Source organism: Scyliorhinus canicula, chromosome 5 (assembly GCF_902713615.1).
Source record: "Scyliorhinus canicula chromosome 5, sScyCan1.1, whole genome shotgun sequence".
Lineage (NCBI taxonomy): Eukaryota > Metazoa > Chordata > Chondrichthyes > Carcharhiniformes > Scyliorhinidae > Scyliorhinus > Scyliorhinus canicula.
The window spans coordinates 182,950,179-182,973,843 of record NC_052150.1 but is presented as its reverse complement, the minus strand read 5'-3'; the positions used below and the strand labels follow the sequence as shown (position 1 = coordinate 182,973,843).

Sequence of the window (23,665 nt, the reverse complement as noted above, 5' to 3'; positions counted from 1 at the left end):
GCTTCCATTAGGTTGACTTGAATCCTTTCATAAAAAGAACAAAATCAACTACAGTCTAGTTTAATTATAAAATTAAATTGGGATCCAAAGTTACTGTGCATCACAAGGAACATAGTATGCAAACATACAAAAAGAATAGCTGGGAAAATAGTGATTTCCATGTGTACTCATCTAAAAATCAATTTTATGAGGCAACTTTTTTAGGCCAAAAGTCATGGGGTCAACTTTTACACAGATTTTGAGAGAGTGATATGAATGCTTGATTTGGGTCCAAATAAAGATTGTTGCAATGGAGTAATGTAAAAACCAACAACACTGAAGAATTTGTATCAATTCTTTAATATTTATTTATTTTATAACATTATAAACAATATACATTTTACCAAAACAGTATATTCCCTAACAAATTAACTACAATGTTTCACATTAAATCCATCGTTTTGAAAGAGCACCCTACTCATGCCCACACCTCCACCCTATCCCCATAACCCAGTAACCCGGTAGCATGGGAAGCATGGTCACATAGGGCAGCATAGTGGTTAGCAAAATTGCTTCACAGGTCCAGGGTCCCAGGTTCGATTCCCGGCTTGGGTCACTGTCTGTGCGGAGTCTGCACGTTCTCCCCGACCCCGTGTGTATGTGGGTTTCCTCCAGATGCTCCGGTTTTCTCCCACAGTCCAAAGACGTGCAGGTAAGGTGGATTGGCCATGATAAATTGCCCTTAGTGTCCAAAATTGCCCTTAGTGTTGGGTGGAGTTACTGGGTTATGGGGATAGGGTGGAGGTGTGGGCTTGGGTAGGGTGCTCTTTCAAAAAGAGCCGGTGCAGACTTGATGGGCCGAATGGCCTCCATCTGCACGGTAAATTCTATGATATCTATGAAAATCACTCTGATCACTATCTGAATCACAAAACAATTAGTCCCAATGCCCAAATTGTATACCACCATTATATGGATCTTCCTCATCTTCATCATCAATAACATTGATAGTACCAGTAACCTTGGCTTTTTGACAATGCTTGTCAGTAATTAATAATTGCAGCATAGTTTGATCCCTGAAAAACTAAGGGTGCGATTCACAGGCCTTGTTGAGCTCTCGCTGGAGCAAAACGAGACAGGTGAATAGTGGGAGAGGCCGAAAATGAGAACCGCACCAGGCGCCAAACAGTTTGCGATGCAACTGACCCGCTCCCGTAAGCGAGAAAAGAGCCCGGGGGTGCTGGGTTTGCCACCCCACTGCTCGGCGGGGGTGGGTACCCTTGGTTGGGGGGACGGGGGACTCCTGGCTGGGTGGGGGGGGTACCCTCCGCAGGGGTGGGCTGCGATGGGAAGGTGGGGGGGAGATACTGAGGGGGCAACCGTGCATGGCACCACCATGTCAACCCCTGCATTGTGTATACCCGTTCCAGGGGCAACCCTTGTCCCTGCCCGTCTGCCTCCCAACCACCCATAACTTCCGCTATTTTGCCGAGGCCTCGGGGGGCTCTGGAGCTGTGTCTCATCCCCTGGGTGTTCGGATATTGGCTGCTGCATGTATGGTGTTGCCTCTCGCAATGTTTACGTACAGTGTCCAAGCATTGCAGTCTGATTGGAATGCTAGGTAATGATTCTTACATGCAACATGGCCCGTCCACTGATGGGAATCCTCTTGGGTTGTCTGAAGTACTCACTTAACCACGATTATCAATTCCCTATTAGCAATAGCCTTCACTGCATGGCGGGAGACCTCGGCAGTCAATGGGGGTTATGGGTGGTCGGTGGGGAAAATGGGCAGGGAAAAGGGTTGCCCCCGGAATGGGTACACACGATCCAGGGTGAGTCCACAGCTACACCCTGGGGCAGTCGGTCACCTGCTGGCTCTTGGGGGATAAGGGAGTTGGCTAATGATGCCAGTACGGAGGCCGGAGACCGATACAATGAGGCCCATGTGGCTACCTCGCCTCTCAGTGAGCGGTGCATCGGACTGTTCAAGGTACAGTTCTGATGACCCGACCACTCCAGTCGTGCAGTGCAATACACCACCCGCAGGGTGGCCCGTTTTGTGATGGTCTGCTGTGTCCTCCATAACCTGGCACAACACGTGTTGGAGGTTGGGGATGAGGAACATGTGTCCACCTCCTCGGAGGAGGACGAGAGTGATGAGGCAGCGCCAAACCAACAGGGGCTGGAGGACAGTCCAGGGAGGAACCGGAGGACCAGTTAGAGGCTGCAGGACAAACGACAGTGGCTAGGGTCCGATAAGCCCGGAGGGCCAGGGAGACCCTCATACTCGCCAGCTTCATGTAGTACGTGGCCTGGTGCATCACCGATACCTTATCCATTCCCCACCCCCATCTCCCACCCTCCCACGGTCTGTCACATCCCTCCAGGGTGCTGTGACTGTGTCAGAACTGACACTGGATCACTGTTGAGGGCAGGAGGATGATGATAACCCACAGAGAGCTGAGCACCAGTGCTCCTCAATCTATGTCATAGTCCGACCCCTGCCTGTTTGCTGTGTGCTCGCTCACACCCATCACCTGCACACGGTGTGCCCGGGGACTGAGAGATGGGCCAAGGGTTCGGAGGTCGGCCTGCATTACGGATGAAAGTGACAGAGGCATCATAATGTTTATGCTCGAGGATGTTTAATGTGTAATACAATTACCCACTCTCCCGATGGTGCCGCCCACTACCCTCCCAACCCCCACATCCCCCCCTCTCCCATCTACCTCGGTGCCCTCAGTGATCCTCGATGTGTTTGGCCTTCCTAGTTCTACCAGTACATTGAGGTGTCACCCCAGGATGCATATCAGAGGTGGAGGTGGCCAGCTACGTATCTCGTTCCATGGCCTTCGATGCCCCTGGCGAGTGTACTTTGGGGGCTCTGGGGCCGAAGGGCCCCGGCGCACTGGTCGGCGGCACATGCACAGCCATGCCACCCTGTCCCAGTGCTGTTTATGAGACACGTCCTCATCAGAGGGGTGGAACCTGGGGGTAGCTAATAGCCACCATCCCCACTCCATGGGACGGGTCCGGGTTGGCGCCCAGAAGGCGAGGCCTTGGTCATTCCATGGGTTGACGGACACCATATGCCACAGAAGACTCCGTCTCAGTAGAGAGACAGACACAGACAGTGTGGCACCTGTGCCACGTCCCTGCGGACATGGTACCAGGAGGAGGAGGAGGACACCTGCTCCCAGTGGCCGTGAAAGTCACTGCAGCCTAAGCTTCTATGCCACTGGGACATTCCAGGGTTCGAGTGGGGACCTGTGTGGCTTTGTGCAAGCATCCACCACAGGTGCATCCAGGAGGTGACAGATGCTGTGGATGCCCTGGCATCAGATTATATCACATTCGTGTTGGACCAGACCCACCAAGATGCCCAGGCTGCAAGATTTGCTACCATCGCCGGGATGCCCCAGGTCCAGGAAGCCATCAATGGCATGCATGTCACCCTGCGAGCACCAGGGCATCAGGGAGTGCCCGATATTAACAGGAAGGGGTCCACTCCCTGAATGTTCAGATCACGTCCGACCACCACCTCAGAATCGTGTACATGTGTGCATGCTACCCAGGGGGCGTGCATGACAGATATATCCTGGGCCATTCGGAAATCCCCAGTGTCTTCGAGGACCACCTCAGGATGACAGGTTGGCTCATGGGGGACGAGGGGCACCCACTGAGGGCACAGCTGATGAAGCCAGTGCGGAGGCCTGAGACCAAGGCGGAGACCCGATGCAATGAGTCCCATGTTGCCACCGTGTTATTGTTGAGCGGTGCATCGTGCTGCTGAAAATGCGGTTCTGATGCCTGGACAACTCTGGCAGTGCCCTGCACTACACAACACAGAGGGTTTCCCTCTTTGTGGTGGTCGGCTGTGCACTCCACAATCAGGCACAGCAGCGGTGTGACATGCTGGAAGAGGAGGAGGAGGAGGTGAAGGGACATGTGGCTTTGTTTGAGGAGAAGGAGGTGGACTAGCAGAGGCTGGAGGATGAGCCCAAGGAGGAACCGAAAGATGGAAGGCAGCTGCGATGTGGATCCATCATGCCAGGTGGACCAGGGAGGCCATCCTTGACTCCAGATTCTCCTAGAATAAGGCTGTGTCCGTCAGCTCACAACTCCCCTCCCCCATTTCCTGCCCCACCCCCACCCCCACCCCCAATCTCCCTCTCCTCTATCCGCCCCTCCCCGGCATCATACCGCCCCCTCCCCGATCACCCTGTTCCCCCCACTCCAAGGGTTTGTGTAACATCACTCCAGGGTGAGGGGCCTGTGTTGGCACAGCGGGTTCCTATACAAGGCAGGAGAATGATGATCACTCATTGTAAGCAAAGCTCTGGTGCTTCTCAGTTTCTGATAAAGTCTGATTCCTGTCTTTCTGCTGACAGGGCGTTCACACACATCCTCTGAACAGGGTCTGTACCAGGGACTTTGATCTTGGACCACTGTGCCAGGGGGCCGGACGTTGGGGAAGATAAGGGGGGTGGGAGTGCGGGAAGGCCTGCTCTGAAGATTAACACGATAGAGGCTTCACATGTATGAGGTGTGACATGTTTTAATGGTGAACATTTTGCTGTGACAAATTTCCATTCCCCGCAGCTACAGATTTTGACCTCAACAGTGTCCCTTCCGTGCTCCTCTTTTTGATGTTTCGAGGTCCAGTGCTAGTTCTAGGTATGTCCCCAGGATGCACAACAGGGGTGGAGGCAGCCTGCTGCTTTTCGCATCCTGTGTCTTTTGATGCCCTTGGCGGGTGTCTTCTGGAGGGCCCTGAGTTTGTGGGCTCCCTTCCGACTTACCTGTTCCACAGGTGTCGTCATGCCACCCTGTTCTGCCCACTGCCCTTGAGATGCGCCAGTGTCAGATATGGGGGGGGGGGATTCATAAGAACTGGAGATTGCCGTAGTCTTCTTGGTGAAAGGACCCGGGTTGGGCTCCAGCACTTCCTCCTCCTGACAGTGCCCGTATGATCCTGGGGAAACTCCATGGGACAGAGGGCCAGCTGGAATGAGCTGCAGAGACCTCTGAATCATCTGGCGCTGCCATTCCTGGAGGCTCCTCATTCCCCGCAGCATGGTGTCAATGCCTTCAGCGATGCTCCTTAGTGACTGGGCCATGCTCTGAAATGCCTCTGCAATATCCATTTGTGTCTGGGACACCTCTCATTGCTGGGACATGATGTTGAGGACCTTAGCCATGATCTCCTGCGCCTAAAGCCTTTGGGATTCCTCCAATCGGCTTTGCAGTCAATGGAACGTCGTTGACACCCCCTCCTGAATCTCATGGCTGTGTCCTATCATCTGCATCTGCTCAGGGAGAACCTTGACCAGAGGCTGGGTATCTTTCTAAGACCCAGCTGTGTCCTGGGATCCAGCAGACCTCCCAAGTGCTGTCTCCCTTGGATGTTCCTGCTTCCAACTGATGTGCATCAGCAACTGCGTGGTGTTCACCAGATAGGGCCCCAGAAGCCTGTTGCCCACCAAGGTGTGTGTCTTGGCGCTGGTGGAAGGTGCGGGTGACAGCTGCCTCACCGGTTGTCTCCTTGGTCTCCTCCGACGTGTTCTCTATTGTGGTAGGTAGGGTACAACTCCAGATCGCCTGCCTCATCAGATGGAGATCCTGCAAGACAGTGGGCATGGGGTCACGAAGAGAGAAGGATAATTTTGTCTGTCATGAAAAATCACCTAAAATCTGGACAATGGGGCAGTGGATCCTCACCTCTCTGGTGCAGGCCAACCCCGCTGTCGTGACTGCTCTCTCCTCGGGCAACCCTGCAATTTCCAGGGCTTGTTACTTATAGGGGTGAAGACTCCCATCTCTGGGATTCTTCACCCCACCTTGGCCCCACCCTGTTTATTATGCACTCTTCTCCTCCAGGAACAAAGAGAGAACAATGTGAGCCGCATGCTTGATGGGTCAGGGTGGTCAAGAGCAGGTGCCATGTGTGGAACCGCACCTGAACATGAAGGGGTTGTGCTGGTGGGTGCCAGGGGATCTGAGGAACAAGCTTGAAGATCGGACGTAGAGAAGGTGCGACGTTTCAACCAGTGGAATGGAGGGTGGGGGTTTGGAAATTTGAGGGGTGGCAGGCAGAACTGATGCCAGGAGAGAAGTGATAACTTACCCTTACAGCTTGTTGGAGGTTGTTGGTCTTGTTCATACATTGGACGACAGTCCTCCTGGCCATGCTGCCACAGCAGAGGGCCCCCCCCCCCCCCCCCCCGGGTTGGACCACCTCCACTTGGACCACACTACGCTTCGTGAAGTCGATGACAATCTCCTTCGTTTTGTTGACATTGAGGGAGAGATTATTGTCGTCGCACCAGGTCACCAGATTCTCTATCTCATTTCTGTATTCTGTTTCGTCATTGTTTGAGATCCGACCCATTACAGTGGTGTCATCAGCAAATTTGAAAATTGAGTTGGAGGGGAATTTGGCCACACAGTCATAGGTGTATAAGGAGTATAGTAGGGGGCTGAGGACACAGTCTTGTGGGGCACCGGTGTTGAGGATGATTGTGGAGGAGGTTGCCTATCCTTACTGATTGTGGCCTGTGGGTTAGAAAGTTCAGAATCCAGTCGCAGAGGGAGGAGCCGAGGCCAAGGCCACGGAGTTTGGAGATGAGTTCCGTAGGAATGATGGTGTTGAAGGCTGAGCTGTAGTCGATAAATAGGAGTCTAACATAGGTGTCTTTGTTATCTAGGTGTTCGAGGATTGAGTCACATATGGGTTTAGTTTCAACTACAGAAGAATTGTCTTTGAGTTGAAATGCCTCTGTTCATCATGTTAATAAAAATGACAACATTGTGGCCTGTGAACCATCTGTTTTGAACCCTTACGAGTACAGATCCACATAACCTTTAAGGAACTTTGGGTAGATGGAATGAGATGGAAGGGTATAGTTTGGAGTTGACAGTGAGAATGTTGAAAATTACGCATTCAACTACCTTCTCCTGAAATGCATTTATGTTTTTTGTCTCAAGCACATCATGAGGATGTGGGCATTGAGCCCATGCCTAATTGCCCTTGAGGAGGTAAGCCGCCTCCTCGAATTGCTGCAGTCCGTGTGGTGTAGGTACACCCACAGTGCTGTTAGAAAGGGTGTTCCAGGATTTTAATCCAGCGACACTAAAGGAATGGGGATATATTTCTAAGTCAGGTTGGTGTGTGGATTGAAGAATCAGACCTTTTAAGACTTAAAGGTTGGCTTTTAGATTACTGTCCAGAGATGGCCCTGTGGAGGATACTGAGCACAATTTTGAAGTCTACCCAAAACGTGGGAGATAAATGTAGGAATTGGATCCTCAAATTTATTTTTGGTACAACTGTGAGTACACTTCAACAGTATTTAATTGGCTGTCAAACACTGGGATGACCTGAGTAGAGACAGTACAATGCAAGTTCTTTCATTCTTCCTTTCCATGGTGATGTTGCAGCCTCTGATTGACGTGGATGAGATGAAACAACTGGTGTAAACATTAATGATCACTTTTAATTGAATTTACCCATTTATTGCCGCTTTTTATACAGTGAGAATTTTCCAGAAGTCAGTGAACCAATAATAAAGCTACTTATTGGGGACAGAAGACAATAAGATTAGGAAGCTTAGACTCAATATTATTGGCAAACGTATTATCAAACAAATAAAAATAGTTTTACAATTTTAAAAAAATTCTTCACAGCTGTGTAGATTTTTAGCACCTACATACTTTAGTTTAAAATATTTTTGCTTTTAGACATTCCTCATTATTGATATCTCCATAAGGGAGACAAAGGAATTAATTATTCTATAATTAGATCCTTATTGTGTGTGGATAATTAGTTTTACTATCTATATCAGAAAAACACATTACGAATTGTGAAACTGTGGTACTGCAGATCAATTACATTAGAATAAGTCAAAAATATGTTTAATTAGCAAAAAGATATATGTTACTATGTCTATTAATTTGCTCATAAGGAAGACAAATAAATTGGTTGATGTTCCAATGCCAAAGCTTCCAATATGGTTGGCAGAGTGTATGAAAATATTTTGCGCTGAAAGTGTACCATCTGCCATGTTGCTAAAGGCTGCATGAAAAGGTGTTCAAGGCCTATACTTGAAACAAGAATAAGACCACAAGACATAGGAACAAAATTAGGCCACTCAGCCCATCAAGTCTGCTCCGCCGTTCAATCATGGCTGATATTTTTCTCATCTCCATTCTCCTGCCTTCTCCCCATAATCCCTGATCCCCTTATTAATCAAGAACCTATCTATCTCTGTCTTCAAGGCACTCAGTGATTTGGCCTCCACAGCCTCCTGCGGCAAAGAGTTCCACAGATTCAACACCCACTGGCTGAAGAAATTCCTACTCATCTCTGTTTTAAAGGATTGTCCCTTTAGACTGAGATTGTGTCCTCTAGTTCTAGCAAGTGGAAACATCCTCTCCACGTCCACTATATCCAGGCCAAGCAGTATCCTGTAAGTTTCAATAAGGTTCCCCCTCATCCTTCTAAACTCCAACGAGTACAGACCCAGAGTCTTCAACCGTTCCTCATACAACAAGCATTTCATTCCAGGGATCATTCTTGTGAACTTCCTCTGGACCCTTTCCAAGGCCAGCACATCCTTCCTTAGATATGGTGCCCAAAACTGCTCACAGTACGCCAAATGGGATCTGACCAGAGCACTATACAGCCTCAGAAGTACAATCCATCAAATGGGGCCTGACCAGAGCCTTAAATAGCCTCAGAAGTACATCCTTGGTCTTGTATTCCAGCCCTCGCGACATGAATGCTGACATTGCATTTGTTTTCCTAACTGCAGACTGAACCTGCACGTCAATAAGATAATATCTATTTCTTCTAAACTCCACTGAGTAGAGGACCAACCTGCTCAACCTTTCATGGGAAGACAACCCCTTCCTTCATCCCAGAAAAATCAGCTTGGTGAACCTTATCTGAACTGTTTCCAATGCCAGAATGCCCCTTCTTATGTGAGGCTTCCAAAACTGTAAATATACCAATTCCCTAAACAGTTGATTGCCACCACCCACTTTGTCATTTCCTCCCCTCACCAATTCCCCCCTCCCCCTCCAAACAGGATTACATGAGGGCTGTTGCTGATGACATATTGGTCTAACGTTCCATGCCAACTCATTAATAAATTGTCCAGGAATGTTCAGAATGCACCTGCCATTCACCAATCTCATTTAAGGCTAAAATGTTTTATTGTTTTCAAGAAACATGCTAAGGGAGCTTTTACAAATTTCAACAGTTTTGTCTATCTTAAAGAAATATTATTATGAATGTATTTCACTATTCAGCTTTTCCAATTTTTTTAAATTTTGAGATTTCATTTGTTTGATGAAGCATCATACCAGAACCATAAGTAACTTAATTTGTTATTGCATTATTTGTCTAATTTCAATTTCTATACAATTTCAGGGTGGCAACCAAACAGCTACTGTTATTGCCTTGTGCTCAATGAGAGACTTTAATTTGACTAATGAGACAAGTCAGTTGGCCATCCGAGAAGTGGGTGGACTAGAGGTTCTGATTAACCTGTTAGATACAGACGAAACCAAATGTAAGGTAAGCCAGATTATCATTTATTAAGCTATGGCAATATTATTTTTAAACAAATAGGGTCACATTTTGCTCTGCCTAACACAGTATGTGCACCCATTTCTTTGCACTATGGGGAGAGGAGAAAGAGTCAATGACAGCAGATCTCAGCCATGATTAGAAATTATGCATGTTCCAAGCAGCTTAGGGACTGAAACAAAACAAAAGCTTGGCTTGAGACAGGTGGAAGCTTCACTGTAATATTTAAATTATTCAGAAAACCTTTTTAACATAGCAAATAGGAGCAGATATAGGCCATTCAGCCCTTCGGGCCTGTTCTGTGATTCATTATGATTAGGGTTGATCATCCAACTCAGTAATCTGTTCCCGCTTTCCTCCTACATCCTTTGATCCCTTTAGCCCCCAAAACATAAGAAGAGAAAGAACATAAGAACTTGAAGCACGAGTCAGCAATTCTGCCCCTCAAGCTCATTCCGCAAGTCAAGGCAATCAAGGTTAATCTCATCTCAGCCTCAACTTTCCTGTCTCCACTTTCCTGTCCGTTCTCCATAACCCTTACCCCCACCCCCAGCTTTGAGTCAGTCATTACCACCACAAAATGCCATAGATTCACCAATAATTCTCAGGCCGTAGGCCCACCTATGTTGGCGATCCATCACACCTAATTGGTGGAGCAGAAAAAGATAACTTGTCACTGTCAGTTTCCCCTTCCCCCTCCCCCACCTCCCCAGATAACATTGTCTCTTCCAACCCCCTCCCTTTCCTCCCTCCCCTCTCAATCCACCGAGCTCAGCCAAACTAGCCCAATAAGTCGCAGCCCCATCCCCCACTTGACTTCTGTTAACTAGCTAACTTTCTACTGCTGGTAAGGTGACTACTCCACCCCAGGTCCCATCTATTCCTTAACCGTTGCTTTCATATCTCCCCAAGCATGTTTCTCCCCACTGATCCTCTGTCCCACCCATAATAATCAAAGGCCTAAACTGAGGAAAGATACTCACATCGTCCCAGCAACTACTAAGCCTATAAAAAAGGAAAATCTTCAAAACAAAACCCAGAACAGAGGAAACAACTCCATTCAAACACCTCCACCATTACCCAACTCAACACTTTTACGACATGAACAATAAAAGCAGTAAAATATTAACATCCCAATCCGATTAACCGCCTGCCTGCATCTCTCAAGCCATATCTAGTCCACAATACTTGATAAAGTCCTCGGCCTGCTCGGGAGTTTCAAAATAGAAATTTGATTTCTTAATTTTGCTGGGTACACAACCCCAAATTGCACTCTTCAATTAAACAGGACTGTCTATACATTATGAAGGCCGCCCGTTGTTTTGCCAGATCCGTACCAATGTCTTGGTAAATCCTTACCATGTTGCCATCCCAGTTGATATTCCAGGCATTTAAAAAAAATAAATTTAGAGTTTCCAATTTTTTCCAATTAAGGGACAATTTAGTTGGCCAATCCACCTAGCCTGCACATCTTTGGGTTGTGGGGGCGAAACCCATGCAAAAATGAGGAGAATGTGCAAACTCCACACGGACAGTGACCCAGAGCCGGGATCGAACCTGGGACCTCGGCGCCATGAGGCAGCAGTGCTAACCACTTCATTGCCCATTCCGGGCTTTCTTGGCCCATTCCAGGACCCGCTTATTTCTCTGAAAGCTATGAAACCGAATGATCACTGCTCGAGGTGGTTCACTCAGTAGCAGTTTCTGCCTCAAGGCCCTGTATGCCCTGTCGAGCCACAGCACAGCAAATACCTCACCACCTCTCATCAATTGGGAAAACTTTGCAGCAAAGTATTCAGTCGGCCATCAGCCCTCAACTCCCTCGGGTAGACCCGCCAACCTCAGATTCATGTGCCTGGACCTATTTTCTAAAACATCCAGCTTTGCCTTGGAGCCCTTGTTCTTATCTCCCCTTGTTCCTATCTCCGACGATCGCCATTTCAGCTTCCAAGGACGCAATTCTGTCTTCATATTGGCATAAGGCCTCCTCCACATTTTTCAATTTCTCCACCTGCCCAACTAACACTTTAATTGTTTTGCCCAGTTGCTCCCTGACTGGGCCGAAAGCTTCTTCACCGTGGCTTTAAATGAAGCCTTCAATTCCTGACCGTGTTTCTTGAAGCGCCCATCCATTTCTGCACAAAATTTCTTGAATTTTCTGGTTACCACCCTTGCTATCATGTCGAGAGTGATAGGTACGACCACTTCCTCCGACATCATTGATGCCTCATTGCTCGGGTTTGATGTCAGCAATTTCATTCTCCGCTCCTCTGTGATGTCAGTTTTGACATTGCATTCTTTGTGGTCAGTTTCACTGCCGGGAAAGCACGTTTTAATAAATTCCTCGATTGGGCAGATAAGCGCAAAGTACCGGAGCCTGCGTGGGAGCTCCCCAAGATGCGGACGCTACTTCATGCCGCCGCACCGGAAGTCCAGCATGGGCCAAGTTATATCGGTCTCCAGTCTGTGCATGAGCATTATCAGCCAGGACATAAGCGGGTAACCCTTATCCCTCAAGAGGCAACCTGTCATCCTGGGGTGGTCCTCGAAGATGTTTTGGATCTCCCGAGTGTTACAGGATGTAGCTGTCATGCACGTTCCCTGGGAAGCGTGCACACACGTGCATGATCCAGAGGCAGTGGTTGCACATGAGTTGAATATTCAGGGAGTGGAACCCCTTCGTGTTAATGAAGGGCGCATTCCATGGTGCTGTTGCTCGTTCTGGGTGAGTGTGCTTTACACTCAATTGGCTCTGTTTTATTCCTTAGCTCGAGAGTCGGCAGGTATCTTTATGATACCGCCACGAGGTACAAGTTCAAGTTCAGATCAATGACTCAATACACCAGTTAGTAAGTTCAAACAAGACACGTTTATTATTACACAGTTATTTACTACTCACGCATATAATACTAAGACTAAACTATTCCTACCACTACTAGGCCAATACTTATCTGGAATAAGGGAACTGCTGGATCAGGGAACAATGGCCTCTTGTCTTGTCCTGGATCCGCAGGCTTCCAGTTGGTGTGGACTAAAGGGGTCAGGAGTGTCTATTCTCGTAGCTGGCATTGTATGACACTTACTTGTCGGTGTAGCAATTGGCCAGACCTCTCCTCCTCACGTTCAAGTTCTTAGAGAGCTGCTGCAAAGTGTTCTGCTGGGAGGGCCGGCTAAGAGATCGGATTCGTCTTGGGACCTTACTTTTATAGATCCCAGGAACTTTGCGCCTTTTTGGGTGGACCCCTAACTCACTGGCAATCGATTGGGTCGCATCCCAATCGATTGATACAAATCCCCCCAATACTGAGGCTGTTCCTCGATCATGGGGCAGTTCTTTCTAACTTGTTTGTGTCCTTTTGTTTCAGACTCCGTTGGCGCCGAGAAGTCTGACCTTCTATAGAATGTTTCGATTGCAGCTAATTGTTGTGTCCATTGTGCCTGGGAATCACCAGGAATCACTCAATTAGTGTGCAAACTTGTTAGTTTGAATGCTGTCTGGTTTCTTCGCAGGCAGAATACACAGAGAGATTCTGCAGCCTGCTTGTCTTTCTGACATTGTCCAATTTTCCCTGCATGCATTTCAATTCTCCATTTTATGTCGGGAAGTGGCCAGCTTCGGTGGCTACACTCCCTCCTTGTGATCCTAACGCGATAGCGTGAAGGATCACACAACTACAGTGTCTTCGTTCCCTGACCTCAGCGAGTTCCATGGCCTCTGCACTTTCCTCAACTATGCAGAAAATTTTACCTTACAATCTCTATTTGGCGCTATGTCATAAGGGGACATGCATTACCAAATCATAACGGGAACCTCTAACTAACCTTAAATAAACTACACTCAACTTACATTCAATCATTCTATCTTCCTATCAGTACAAATTATAACAACATTCATGATACATTTCTCTGACTCGGCAGTCGAACTCAGAGGTACATAAACATTGAACACACATTCATTTATTTACATGGCAACAACGACGAGAAAGAAAATCTTTTATTACATTTCAAGCGTTTCGAGGGCCTGGGGAAATCCAAAGATAGGGGATCTAATCCTATATACCGGGGTACGAGAGCGGTATGCTCTCCTTCGCCATTTCCTCATCCTAAAAGTCTGTACTATGATGCAGACAATTGCCAGTGCCAAAAGCGATTCTACTACATATGACAAGGAGTACCAAGTCATAAATCTGGTACACCAGGTCGGGGTAGTGTTACGGGTTACTGTGCTCTGGGTACACAGTTGAAGGGAAGCATTTACGGCCGGTGTAGTGGGAAAAAGGGGGTTCGCGTCCACGCGCAACCACATGGATTCTGTAATCCAGAATACAAAAATGAAAAACATCTGCTTCATCTTCTCTTCTCTTCTCTTTTCCTGCTTTGGTCTTTTCTTGCTTTGATCCTGTTTTTGGTCCCTCCTCGGAATGTCCGAAAGCTATGGGATCAAGCATAGTGTCTGTTAGTGAGCCGTTTAACATCTTGAATTTCAGTATGTCTGTCCTCTTATGCCAAGTGTCCCTTTATGATTGGTCACTCTTTGTGACACCCTCATTTTTTTTCTTCAAAAACCGAATTTTAGGACCAGACATACACTTAACTACTGCGCCACTGCGAGCCGTCTCGCAGGCTTTGCAATTTACCATCCCAATGTTCCTGGATGTAAATAGCATGTGGAATGGCAACCAAAGGGCTACCTAAAATAAAACAAACAAAAACAAACTTTAAGAAACAAGACTTTCGAAATGGGTTGCGTATGGGCCGCGACGGGTAAGAGTTGGGTGGAATCCCCGGGTAGGGCGTGCTGTGCTGTACCCGAGCTTAGCTGACCAGAGGGGGGGTCCTCAGACAGGGCGGGTCCTCAATGCCGTTTCTCCACCGCCTGAGCAACCTGAAACGAACGGGCAATAATGTAGTCATCATGGGTGTTGCCTCTTCTGTCCTTTAAACAGAAGAACAGTTATGAAACTGGAGCTAGCAAGCTCTCAGAGGTTTCGGCCAATATGCCTGTTGGCTGGACTCCAGACATTTCAGCTGATAAGGCGTCGGGCAAATTCTCCAAGGTTTCTGCGGACAAACTTGGTGCCTGGCCGCAGAGCTGCTGTTCCTGAGAAACAAAAAAAACATAAACAAACAAACATGCAACAAACATACTGCAGGTTCCATCAGAAAAGGACACAGTTTATCTCTCAAACGGTTCCTCTTTTAACATCAGCTGGACACCTCAATCATCATCTTCTGCGAACAGGGTCGCAAAGGGGTTGCCGTGTTGGGAGTCAGACTTAAAGTCATCCTCTTCTCCCGGATCCCATACCCTTGTATGGATCAGGCGTGCTATGGTTGCATTGTGTGAACAGGGGTCCATCTCGTCGTTCCGGACGAGCCTGGATGAATTGTCGCGGTGCCAATGAGTTTCGTAAAAAATTGAGTGAGCGAAGGCGGGGTCGTCATTTTGGGGCAGGGGTTCTGGGTCTGGGGCCTTTATGTATGTGATCTCAAAAGGATCACTGGAGTCGGGTTCGTAGTCGCTGTGTGTGGGGTCTGTTGTATCGGGGCAGTAGAGAGGCGTGCTGTGGCTGTCGTCAGAGTCACAGTCGCTGTCTCTGCTGTGGCAGCTTGTGGGCATGTGGGGCGGGGTCTGAAGTCAATGGGCGGAGTCGAGGTCGAGTCCGTTGTGTTGGTCTGTGAGGGGGAGGGTGGAAATGCGTCTCCTGTGGGCGCGGCGTGGTGTGCTGCGTCAAGCATGACGTGATGTGTGTGGTTGGACTGTGTTCCATATGCCTTTAACTGGTTAATATGGAACGACGCAGTCTTTCCGTTGGGGTACTTTATTTTATAAACCGAAGGGCTGACTTTGTCCGCAATTGAGTACGGACCTGAATACTTTGGGGCCAGAAATGTGCTGGGATTATAGACAGACAGCATCACTTGCTGTCCAACCTGAAACTCTGTGGGATGTACTGTCCGGTCGAAACAAGCCTTGCTCTGTTTCTTTTTCTTTCCCAATTTAACTGCGGCTGTTAACTGAGCCGATCTTATGTTTTCCACTAATTGTTTGACTGCTGTCTCGTGTGTGAGAGCCGTCACTTCTGGGCTGGTCATGTCGAGTCCTAAAAGGAATTCAGAACCTTTCATGGGGCGTCCGGCCATGAGTGTGTGTGGGGTGAAACCTGTTGAATCTGAAACAGTGTTCCTTAAAAACATAAGTGCGAATGGGAGCACCGAATCCCAAGTCGTATTATTTTGCTGGACCATCTTTCTAAGGGTCGATTTTAGAGTCCGATTCATGCGTTCCACTATACCGCTGGACTGAGGGTGGTACGCAATGTGGAAATTTTGTTTAATGCCGAATATGGTCAGGACGTTCTTCATGACCCGTCCTGTGAAATGAGATCCCTGGTCCGACTCAATACTTCTGGGGAATCCCCATCTAGTAAAGATGTGGTGTGTCAGGATTTTTGCGGTTGTTTTGGCCGTGTTAGTTCGTGATGGGAATGCCTCTACCCATTTTGTAAATGTATCAATGACCACCAAAACGTATTTATAGCCATTCCTGCATGGGGGCAATGGACCTATAAAATCGATCTGGAGGTTAGTCCAGGGGCCATTAACGGGGCGAGTGTGACTAAGCTGAGCCTTCTTAGAATACCTCTCCGGGTTATTCTGTGCACAAATTAAACAATTCTCGATGTAATGCGTTACATCTTCTCTCAAATTTGGCCACCAACAGAGCTGTCTCAGGTGGGCTGTGGTGGGGTCTATCCCTTGGTGTCCATGACCGTCATGGAATAGGCAAATCATTTGATTCCTGTCCTTTCTCCATTTTATGTCGGGAAGTGGCCAGCTTCGGTGTCTACAGTGCCCTGATGCACGCAAGGTGACATGCGTGCCGCCTATTTCCTCTGGACCTGGGGCATCCCGGAGATGACGGAGAATCCTGCTGCCCGGGCATCTTGATTGGCTTAGTCCAGCTCAGAGTTAATATAGTCAGCCACCCACAAGGGCATCACTGCTGCCTCACAGCGCCAGAGACCCGACCTTGTGTGACTGTGTGGCGTTTACATATTCTTCCCGTATCTGTGGGGGTTTCTTTCAGGTGTCCTGGTTTCTTCTCACAGTCCAAAGATGTGCAGGTTAGGTGGATTGGCTTTGCTAAATTACCCCTCGGTGGTTACATGATAGAGTGGGGGATTGGGCTTAGGCGGAGTGCTCTTTCAGAGGGCCGGTGCAAACTTGATGGGCCAAATTGCCTCCTTCTGCCTTGTAGGGGTTCTATGTTTCTAAAATCCCCACGGGGATGATCCAATTATGTATTAGGAGTTCCCCCACTGAGGGGAGGAGCCCAACAGTGGGCTTGTTAATTCCCTGAGATAAAAGTCAGCCCAGGAAGGAGCCGGCATCTCAGAATGGTTACGGCTGGAACTTGAATTGTTGCTTAGTTGCTGTATTTCCTAGCTATGAGTAGAAAATAAATTATCTTTGTCCCAAGGATTCATCATTGACTACAATAACTTGTTCAAAGCCTCTGCCATTTCTTTGTTTCCCATTATAAATTACCCACTTTTCCTTTAAGGGACCAGTTTTCACTTTAGCTACTCTTTTCCTTTTTACTTAATTGCGGAAGCTTTCATTGTCTGTTTTTTTCTTTTATGTTAGTTTTCTTTAATTCTCTAGTTTCTCCCTCAGTTATTTTTAGTCTTCTTTTGCTGGTTTCAAAAGGTTTTTCGATCTTCTGACCTACCACAAATCTTTACAGCACTGCGTGCCTTTCCTTTCAATTTGATACCACTTTTAACATCGTTAGTTAGCCACAGATGGTGCAACCTCCTGGTATTGTGTTGAGAGTATGAAACATTTCCTTAAAATGTCTGCCACTGCTTCTCCATGGTCTTCCCTTTTAACCTTTTTACCCATGAAAGATGCTTCTATTGAAAGATCACATGACCAATTAAACATGTTTCATAAAAATTAAAATTAACATTTTTGTACATCTATAGGTTGGTTCTTTAAAGATTCTGAAAGAAATTAGTAAAAATTCACAAATTCGACGTTGCTTGGCAGAACTCGGTGGTTTACAGATCATGGTGAAAATCTTGGACTCCCATAATAAAGATCTCAAATGTTTGGCTGCTGAAACTATTGCCAATATAGCCAAATTCAGAAGAGCAAGACAGACTGTCAGACTACATGGTGGAATTCAACGCCTGGTAAGTAATCATTTTGTGATAAATTAATACAATTTATGCAATTTAGTTAGATTAGAAGAACTAAGAGCTGATGCTTTGTTTGATTTGGTAACATTTGCCAGTATTTACCAGTGCTTCTGATGTAAAAAAATGAGAAATAACTGACAGGCTGGTGGGCTCAATTACAGTAACTTTGTATTTCTAGAGCTCCTTGAATTTAAAAAATATCCTAAGGTGCTTTACATAGGACTTCCGATGGTGTTTGCAAGCGGGTTGGCCGCACCAAGAGGAGCTCCCGCCGGTGGCCACTATTTGCGGCACTTTTGGGGGTTTCCCCGATTCTTCGCTCTCGCCTAGAATGTTGTAAGAAGACTGAAGTCTGGTCCCAGGGGAATTCTGGAGGAATACAAAAAAGACGAGAAAGAAGTTTTAAAGAAACTTGGTGAAAGTTTTTTTTTCTTTTTTTGAAGGAAGAATTTTTTGTTTTTCTATAAAAAAAGATTGAAGAAGGAAAGAAGGGTGAGAAAAAAAGAAATGGAAAATAATAAGTCGTTAAAGGATGCAAAAAGCAGCGTTGAAGAAGGGAGGAGATGCGGGTTTGTCGTTGAATGAGAGGACCAGCAAAAGCGCTGACAAGATAGCGGATGCCGGACCGCATGGTGGGGCCGCTCTACTTACGGTGGAGAAGATGACCGAGGTGATGGCGGTGGAGCTGGAAAAGCAGTTTGCGATGCACATGGAGGCTTTGCGGAAGGAGATGGCGGTTGCCTTGAAGTCATTGGTGGAGTAGGCAATCGCCCCGGTGAAGGTAACTATGGCAAAGACATCGGCCGAGGTGAGAGAGCAGGGCGATAAGATGAAGGAAGTGGAGGAGGCCGTGTCGCAGCACAGCGACCAGTTCACCTCGATGGGGGACGAGCTGTGGAGGGTGGTGGAGGTCAACAGAGGACTCTGAGCAACGCTTGAGGACGGAGAACCGCTCGAGGCAGCACAATCTGAGAATTGTGGGCTTGTCCAAAGGGACAGACGGCCTAAGGCCAACAGAGTACTTCGCTAAGAAGTTGGAGGAGTTGATGGGGGAGGGTGAGAACCCCTCCAGGTACGAGTTGGACCGAGCTCATCGGTCATTAAGGCCGAAGCCCAAAGTGAATGAGCCGCCAAGGACAGTAATTATCTGCTTCCACAAGTACTGCATGAAGGAGAAGGTGTTAAGCTGGGCGAAGCAGAAGCGCGAAGTGCAGTGGGATGGTATTGGAGTTCGGATCTACCAGGACTTGACGGTGGAGTTGGCAAAAAGACGAGTGGCGTTCGGGCGTGTGAAGGCAGCACTGTACAAAAGGGGGTGCGATTTGGTATGGTATACCCGGCGAAGCTGAGAGTGACGTATAATGCCAAAGACTTTTATTTTAAGACAGCGGAGGCAGCTGAGGCGTTCGTGAGGGTTGGCTTGGGACAGACGTGAGGAGGGGAGCTGGAAGAGAGACTGTGGACTGTGATTGGGGAGCTGGAAAATGTATAAATGCTATAACTTTCTTTTTACTGATGTGTATTGTAATTTACTTCACTTCACATTGTTACAGAGTTCAAGTTATTGGTTGGGTTGATTGGCATTCTGTGTTGCGACGGTTATATCCTATTTTAGTGAATGCTATGGGTTGGATTGTTGTTTTAGTTTTTTCTTTCTCTGGGACTGGGTGGAAGGAGACGGTATACCTTGGTGGGGGAGCCACCCGTGCTAGTTAACTAAAGTCGGCTAGTGAACGGAGGTGAGGTGAGAGGAGGGCTGTGGACATTGGAGTCTGGTTAGCAGGTTTCGATGGGCCTACGACGTGAGCAAGGGTGAGGGGGGGGAAGGGATTGATGCTGGGAGATGTTTTTTCCAGAGGAAATGTAGGGGGGCGTTTGGGAGGGGGTGATGGGGTTCAATGTAACAATGGATAGGGGCGGGTCAGGCTCATGGGGCAGGGCCACGTGGTATGATGATGGTGGATAAGAAGGGTGGGGGGTGGGGGGGCGGGGTGGTGAGAGACCCCCAGTTAGGATAGTCACGTGGAACGTGAGGGGGTTAAGACATCCAGTGAAGAGGTCAAGGGTGCTTGCGCTTCTTAAAAGTTTGAAAGCCGATGTAGCAATGCTGCAGGAGACTCACTTGAGGGAGAAGGACCAGGTGAGACTTAAAAGGGGCTGGCTTAGTCAGGTGTTTCAAGGTGGATTTGACGGAAAGGCTTGAGGGATAGCGGTAATGGTCCGCAAAAGAGTACGCTTCCAGATGGAGAAGGTGGTGGCAGATCAGGGGGGTAGATATATGATTGTGACGGGCGCTGGAGGGGAGGGTGGTGGGCTGTTAAGTGTATACGGTCCTAATTGGGACAATGTGGGATTTGCAAAGAAGGGTTTGGGGCCATCCCCGACTTGGACACACACGAACTGATAGTGCGGGGAGGGGACTGGAACTTGATAACTTGGTGCAGGAGCCAAGGTTGGACAGGTCACGGCCGCGCTCGCTGGTCCCATCAGGGGAGGTGAAGGCATTGGCTGGGCTAATGGTGGAAATGGAAGGGTTGGACCCTTGGAGGTTTCTGCACCCGAGGGAACGGGAGTACTCGTTTTTCTCAGCAGACCATAAGGTATACTCGCGGATCGACTTTTTCGTGGCGAGTGTCTGCACAAACAAAATCAGTTCGAGATACTTTTCTCTCCACCGTGGGACTAGGCAGGGATGTCCTATGTCCCCCCTGCTGTTTGCACTCGCGATTGAGCCGTTGGCCATCGCATTATGAAGTTTGGTGGTATGGAAAGGGTTAGTGCGGGTGGGGGGGGGATAGAGAGTGTCCTTATATGCCGATGACTTGCTGTCATACGTGTCGGAACGTATTGGAGCTCCTTCGAGTGTTTGGGTCTTTCTCGGGGTACAAACTAAATCTAGACAATGTCATGAAGTGCACTCATGCACATAATGACATACAGACAGGCAGTGACAGACATCCAGTACAGCCAATCAACACACAGGACAGTACACAACCAATCACCAGACAGAGCACTAGAGGGGGGTTTCCCACTATAAAACACACGAGGCATCAACACTGTCTCTTTCCACTGGTGACAACTGTAATAACACTCAGGGTGTATATATCAGTTAGCACCTTCTACATGTGGCTCAGAGTTAATCTGGTCTAGTTAGTTATAGTTAGTACACTTAGAGTAGTAGAGTATCCACCCACAGCAAGCTTTGTGCACTGTTACAGAAGTTCAGTTGCAGTCCGTGTTACCCCAGGGTGAATAACATGACAGACAAGAGTGAGTATTTTGTGGTGTCTCGTCCGGGGGTGCGGGCAGGGGTGGGGGGGCTGCCATTCCGTAGGACAGGGATTCACTTTAGGTACCTGGGGGTGCAGTTTTCCCGGGAGTGGGGGGGGGGGTGGGGGGGGAGGGGGGGGGTGGGGGGGAGGGTTCTGCAGGTACAACATTTCTAGTTTGGTGGGGAGAGTGAAAGCTGATCTGACAAGGTGGGATGGTCTCCCTCTGTTACTGGAGGGTCGGAGACCGGCGGTTAAAATTAACGTGTTGCCGTAATTTCTGTTTATTTTTCAATGCCTGCTGATTTTCCTGCCATGGCTTTTTGCAGAGAGATTCAGGGAACGATCACTTTGTTCATATGGGGAGGGAAAGTGGCCAGAGTTAGAAAGGTGCTGCTACAGAGGGGAAGGCAGGCAGGGGGTTTGGGCCTTCCAAACCTGATGTATTATTACTGGGCGGCGAATGTGGAGAAGGTGCAGAGCTGGGTCAGAGGGTTTGATTCCCAGTGGGTCAGAATAGAGGAGAGTTTGTGCAGTGGGTCGGGATTGAAAGCACTAGCAACAGTGCCGCTCCCGATGGCCTCGGGGAAATACTCAGGGAGTCCGGTAATAATAGCTTCATTGAGAATTTAGAGGCAGTTTCGCCAACACTTCAGGTTGGGGGCATGGTCAAGGGAAATGCCAATTTGGGGGAACCACAGATTTGAGCCAGGGAAGTGGGATGGAAATTTTCAGAAATGGGAGGAGAAGGGGATTAAGACACTAAAAGATTTGTTTCTTAGTGGTCGGTTTGCAGGATTGAAGGAGCTGGAAGCAAAGTATGGGCTGGAACAGGGGGAAATGTTTAGATACATGCAGGTTCAAGATTTTGCCAGAAAGGGGATACAGAGCTTCCCGGTGGAGCCGGCCTCTACATTTGCTGGAGGAGGTGCTGATGACAGGGGGACTGGAGAAGGGGGTAGTGTCGGCGGTTTACGGAGATATTTTGAAGAGGAGAAGGCACCACTGGAAGGTGTCTACGATCACCACAGAAGGGATCAAAGCAAAGAGTTGGGAGAGGATATGGAGGAGGGGTTCTGGTGTGAGGCACTCTGGAGAGTAAATGTCTCCACCTCGTGCACGATGTTGGGGCTGATACAGCTGAAGGTGGTATATAGAGCACACCTCACGAGGGCGAGGATGAGCCGATTCTTTGAAGGAGTAGAAGATGTGTGTGAACGTTGCAGGGGGGGGCTGCACTAATCACGTTCATATGTTTTGGTCCTGTCCAAAACTAGAGGATTACTGGAAGGAGGTTTTTAGGGTAAGTTCTAAAGTGGTGCACGTGAAACTGGACCCAGACCCCCGGGAGGCCATATTCGGGGTGTCGGACTAGCCAGGGTTGGAAACGGGTGCGGAAGTAGATGTTGTAGCCTCCGCCTCGTTGATCGCCCGAAGGCGGATCCTGATATGTTGGAGAGCAACCTCTCCAACCTGTGCCCTGGCGTGATGGGGGGATCTGTTGGAATTCTTGACTCTTGAGAAGGTTAATTTTGAACTGAGGGGAAGGATGGAGGGGTTCGACAATTCATGGGCATTATTCATTACGCACTTTCAAGAACTGGATAACATCGAACATTAGTTGGGGTGGGTGGGTGGGAGGGTTGGGGGGAGGGGGGTTGTGTGTGTTAATGGTGACTATGGGTGATCCCTAATTCCTTTTTGTCATTTGTTTGTGTGAACATGCGGGCTAATGTATGGGGTTTGGTGGGAGGATGGATCGTTGTTATTGATATGGGGATTGACATATTTGTTACTGATTGTTTTTTATTGTTGGTGGGTGTAAATTTGGGAAAAAATGTGAAAAAGGAGGAGAATAATAAATATTTTTTTTTAAAAAGGTGCTTTACATAGAGAAAAATGAGAGGAAAAAATTAGCGTTGAGCCGAATAAAGGAGCAAGTTGTTTCATAAGAATTAGGAGAAGGGACATAAAACTTTGTGGAAAAATTGGATTTTCGGAATAGTTTTAAAAATAGATGGAGATGATAACAAAAAGGATTTATTAATAACAAAACAGCAGCCTCATGGTTGTGTCAGAATTACTGCAAGAGATACATGGGAGTACTCTTTGATCAAGCTTTATTGACCTGTGCACAAGGAGAACAACTCAGTGGAACTCACTCCGTTGTTCTGTCTGAGTCCAGCGAAGCAGAAACACTTATAGCTTTTTCAGCCAATAGGTTTACATTTGCTGTCTCATCCTTCATGTCAACACACCAATAATAACACGGTTAAACTTTCATTTTAAACCAATGAAAGGACAGTAATTCTAGCCAATAGAAAGCAGGGCAAATGGACCAATAGAAAAATTAGCATTTTCAATCCTTCGTTTACATACTTATCTCCCCACCTGCCCTTGGATGTTACTGTAGATTACAGAGAGTGCATTCTTGTTTCGGCTACCTCCATCATTCTGTCTTTGCAGCCCATGTCATTCACTAAGAAACAGTTTATTATAGATTCCACACAGACCCGCGTCCTTCACTAAGAAATAGTTTATTATGGATTCCACAGTTATACCAAGCTCGCTACGTGTCTCCACACAAATAAAGGACTGTACCCCTGGGGTGATTA

The 23,665-nt window shown here is 47.8% G+C and overlaps 1 protein-coding gene across 4 annotated transcripts in view; it reads left to right on the top strand.

Moving 5' to 3' along the window:
• odad2 (outer dynein arm docking complex subunit 2) overlaps positions 1–23,665 on the top strand; it is a 434,182-nt gene that overhangs the window by 231,873 nt on the left and 178,644 nt on the right. For all 4 annotated transcript variants that reach the window (XM_038798210.1, XM_038798206.1, XM_038798208.1 and 1 more), the window contains exons 11-12: positions 9,416–9,562; positions 17,566–17,775. In XM_038798210.1, the coding sequence (XP_038654138.1) occupies positions 9,416–9,562; positions 17,566–17,775 (357 nt within the window). The remainder of the gene's footprint in view (positions 1–9,415; positions 9,563–17,565; positions 17,776–23,665) is intronic.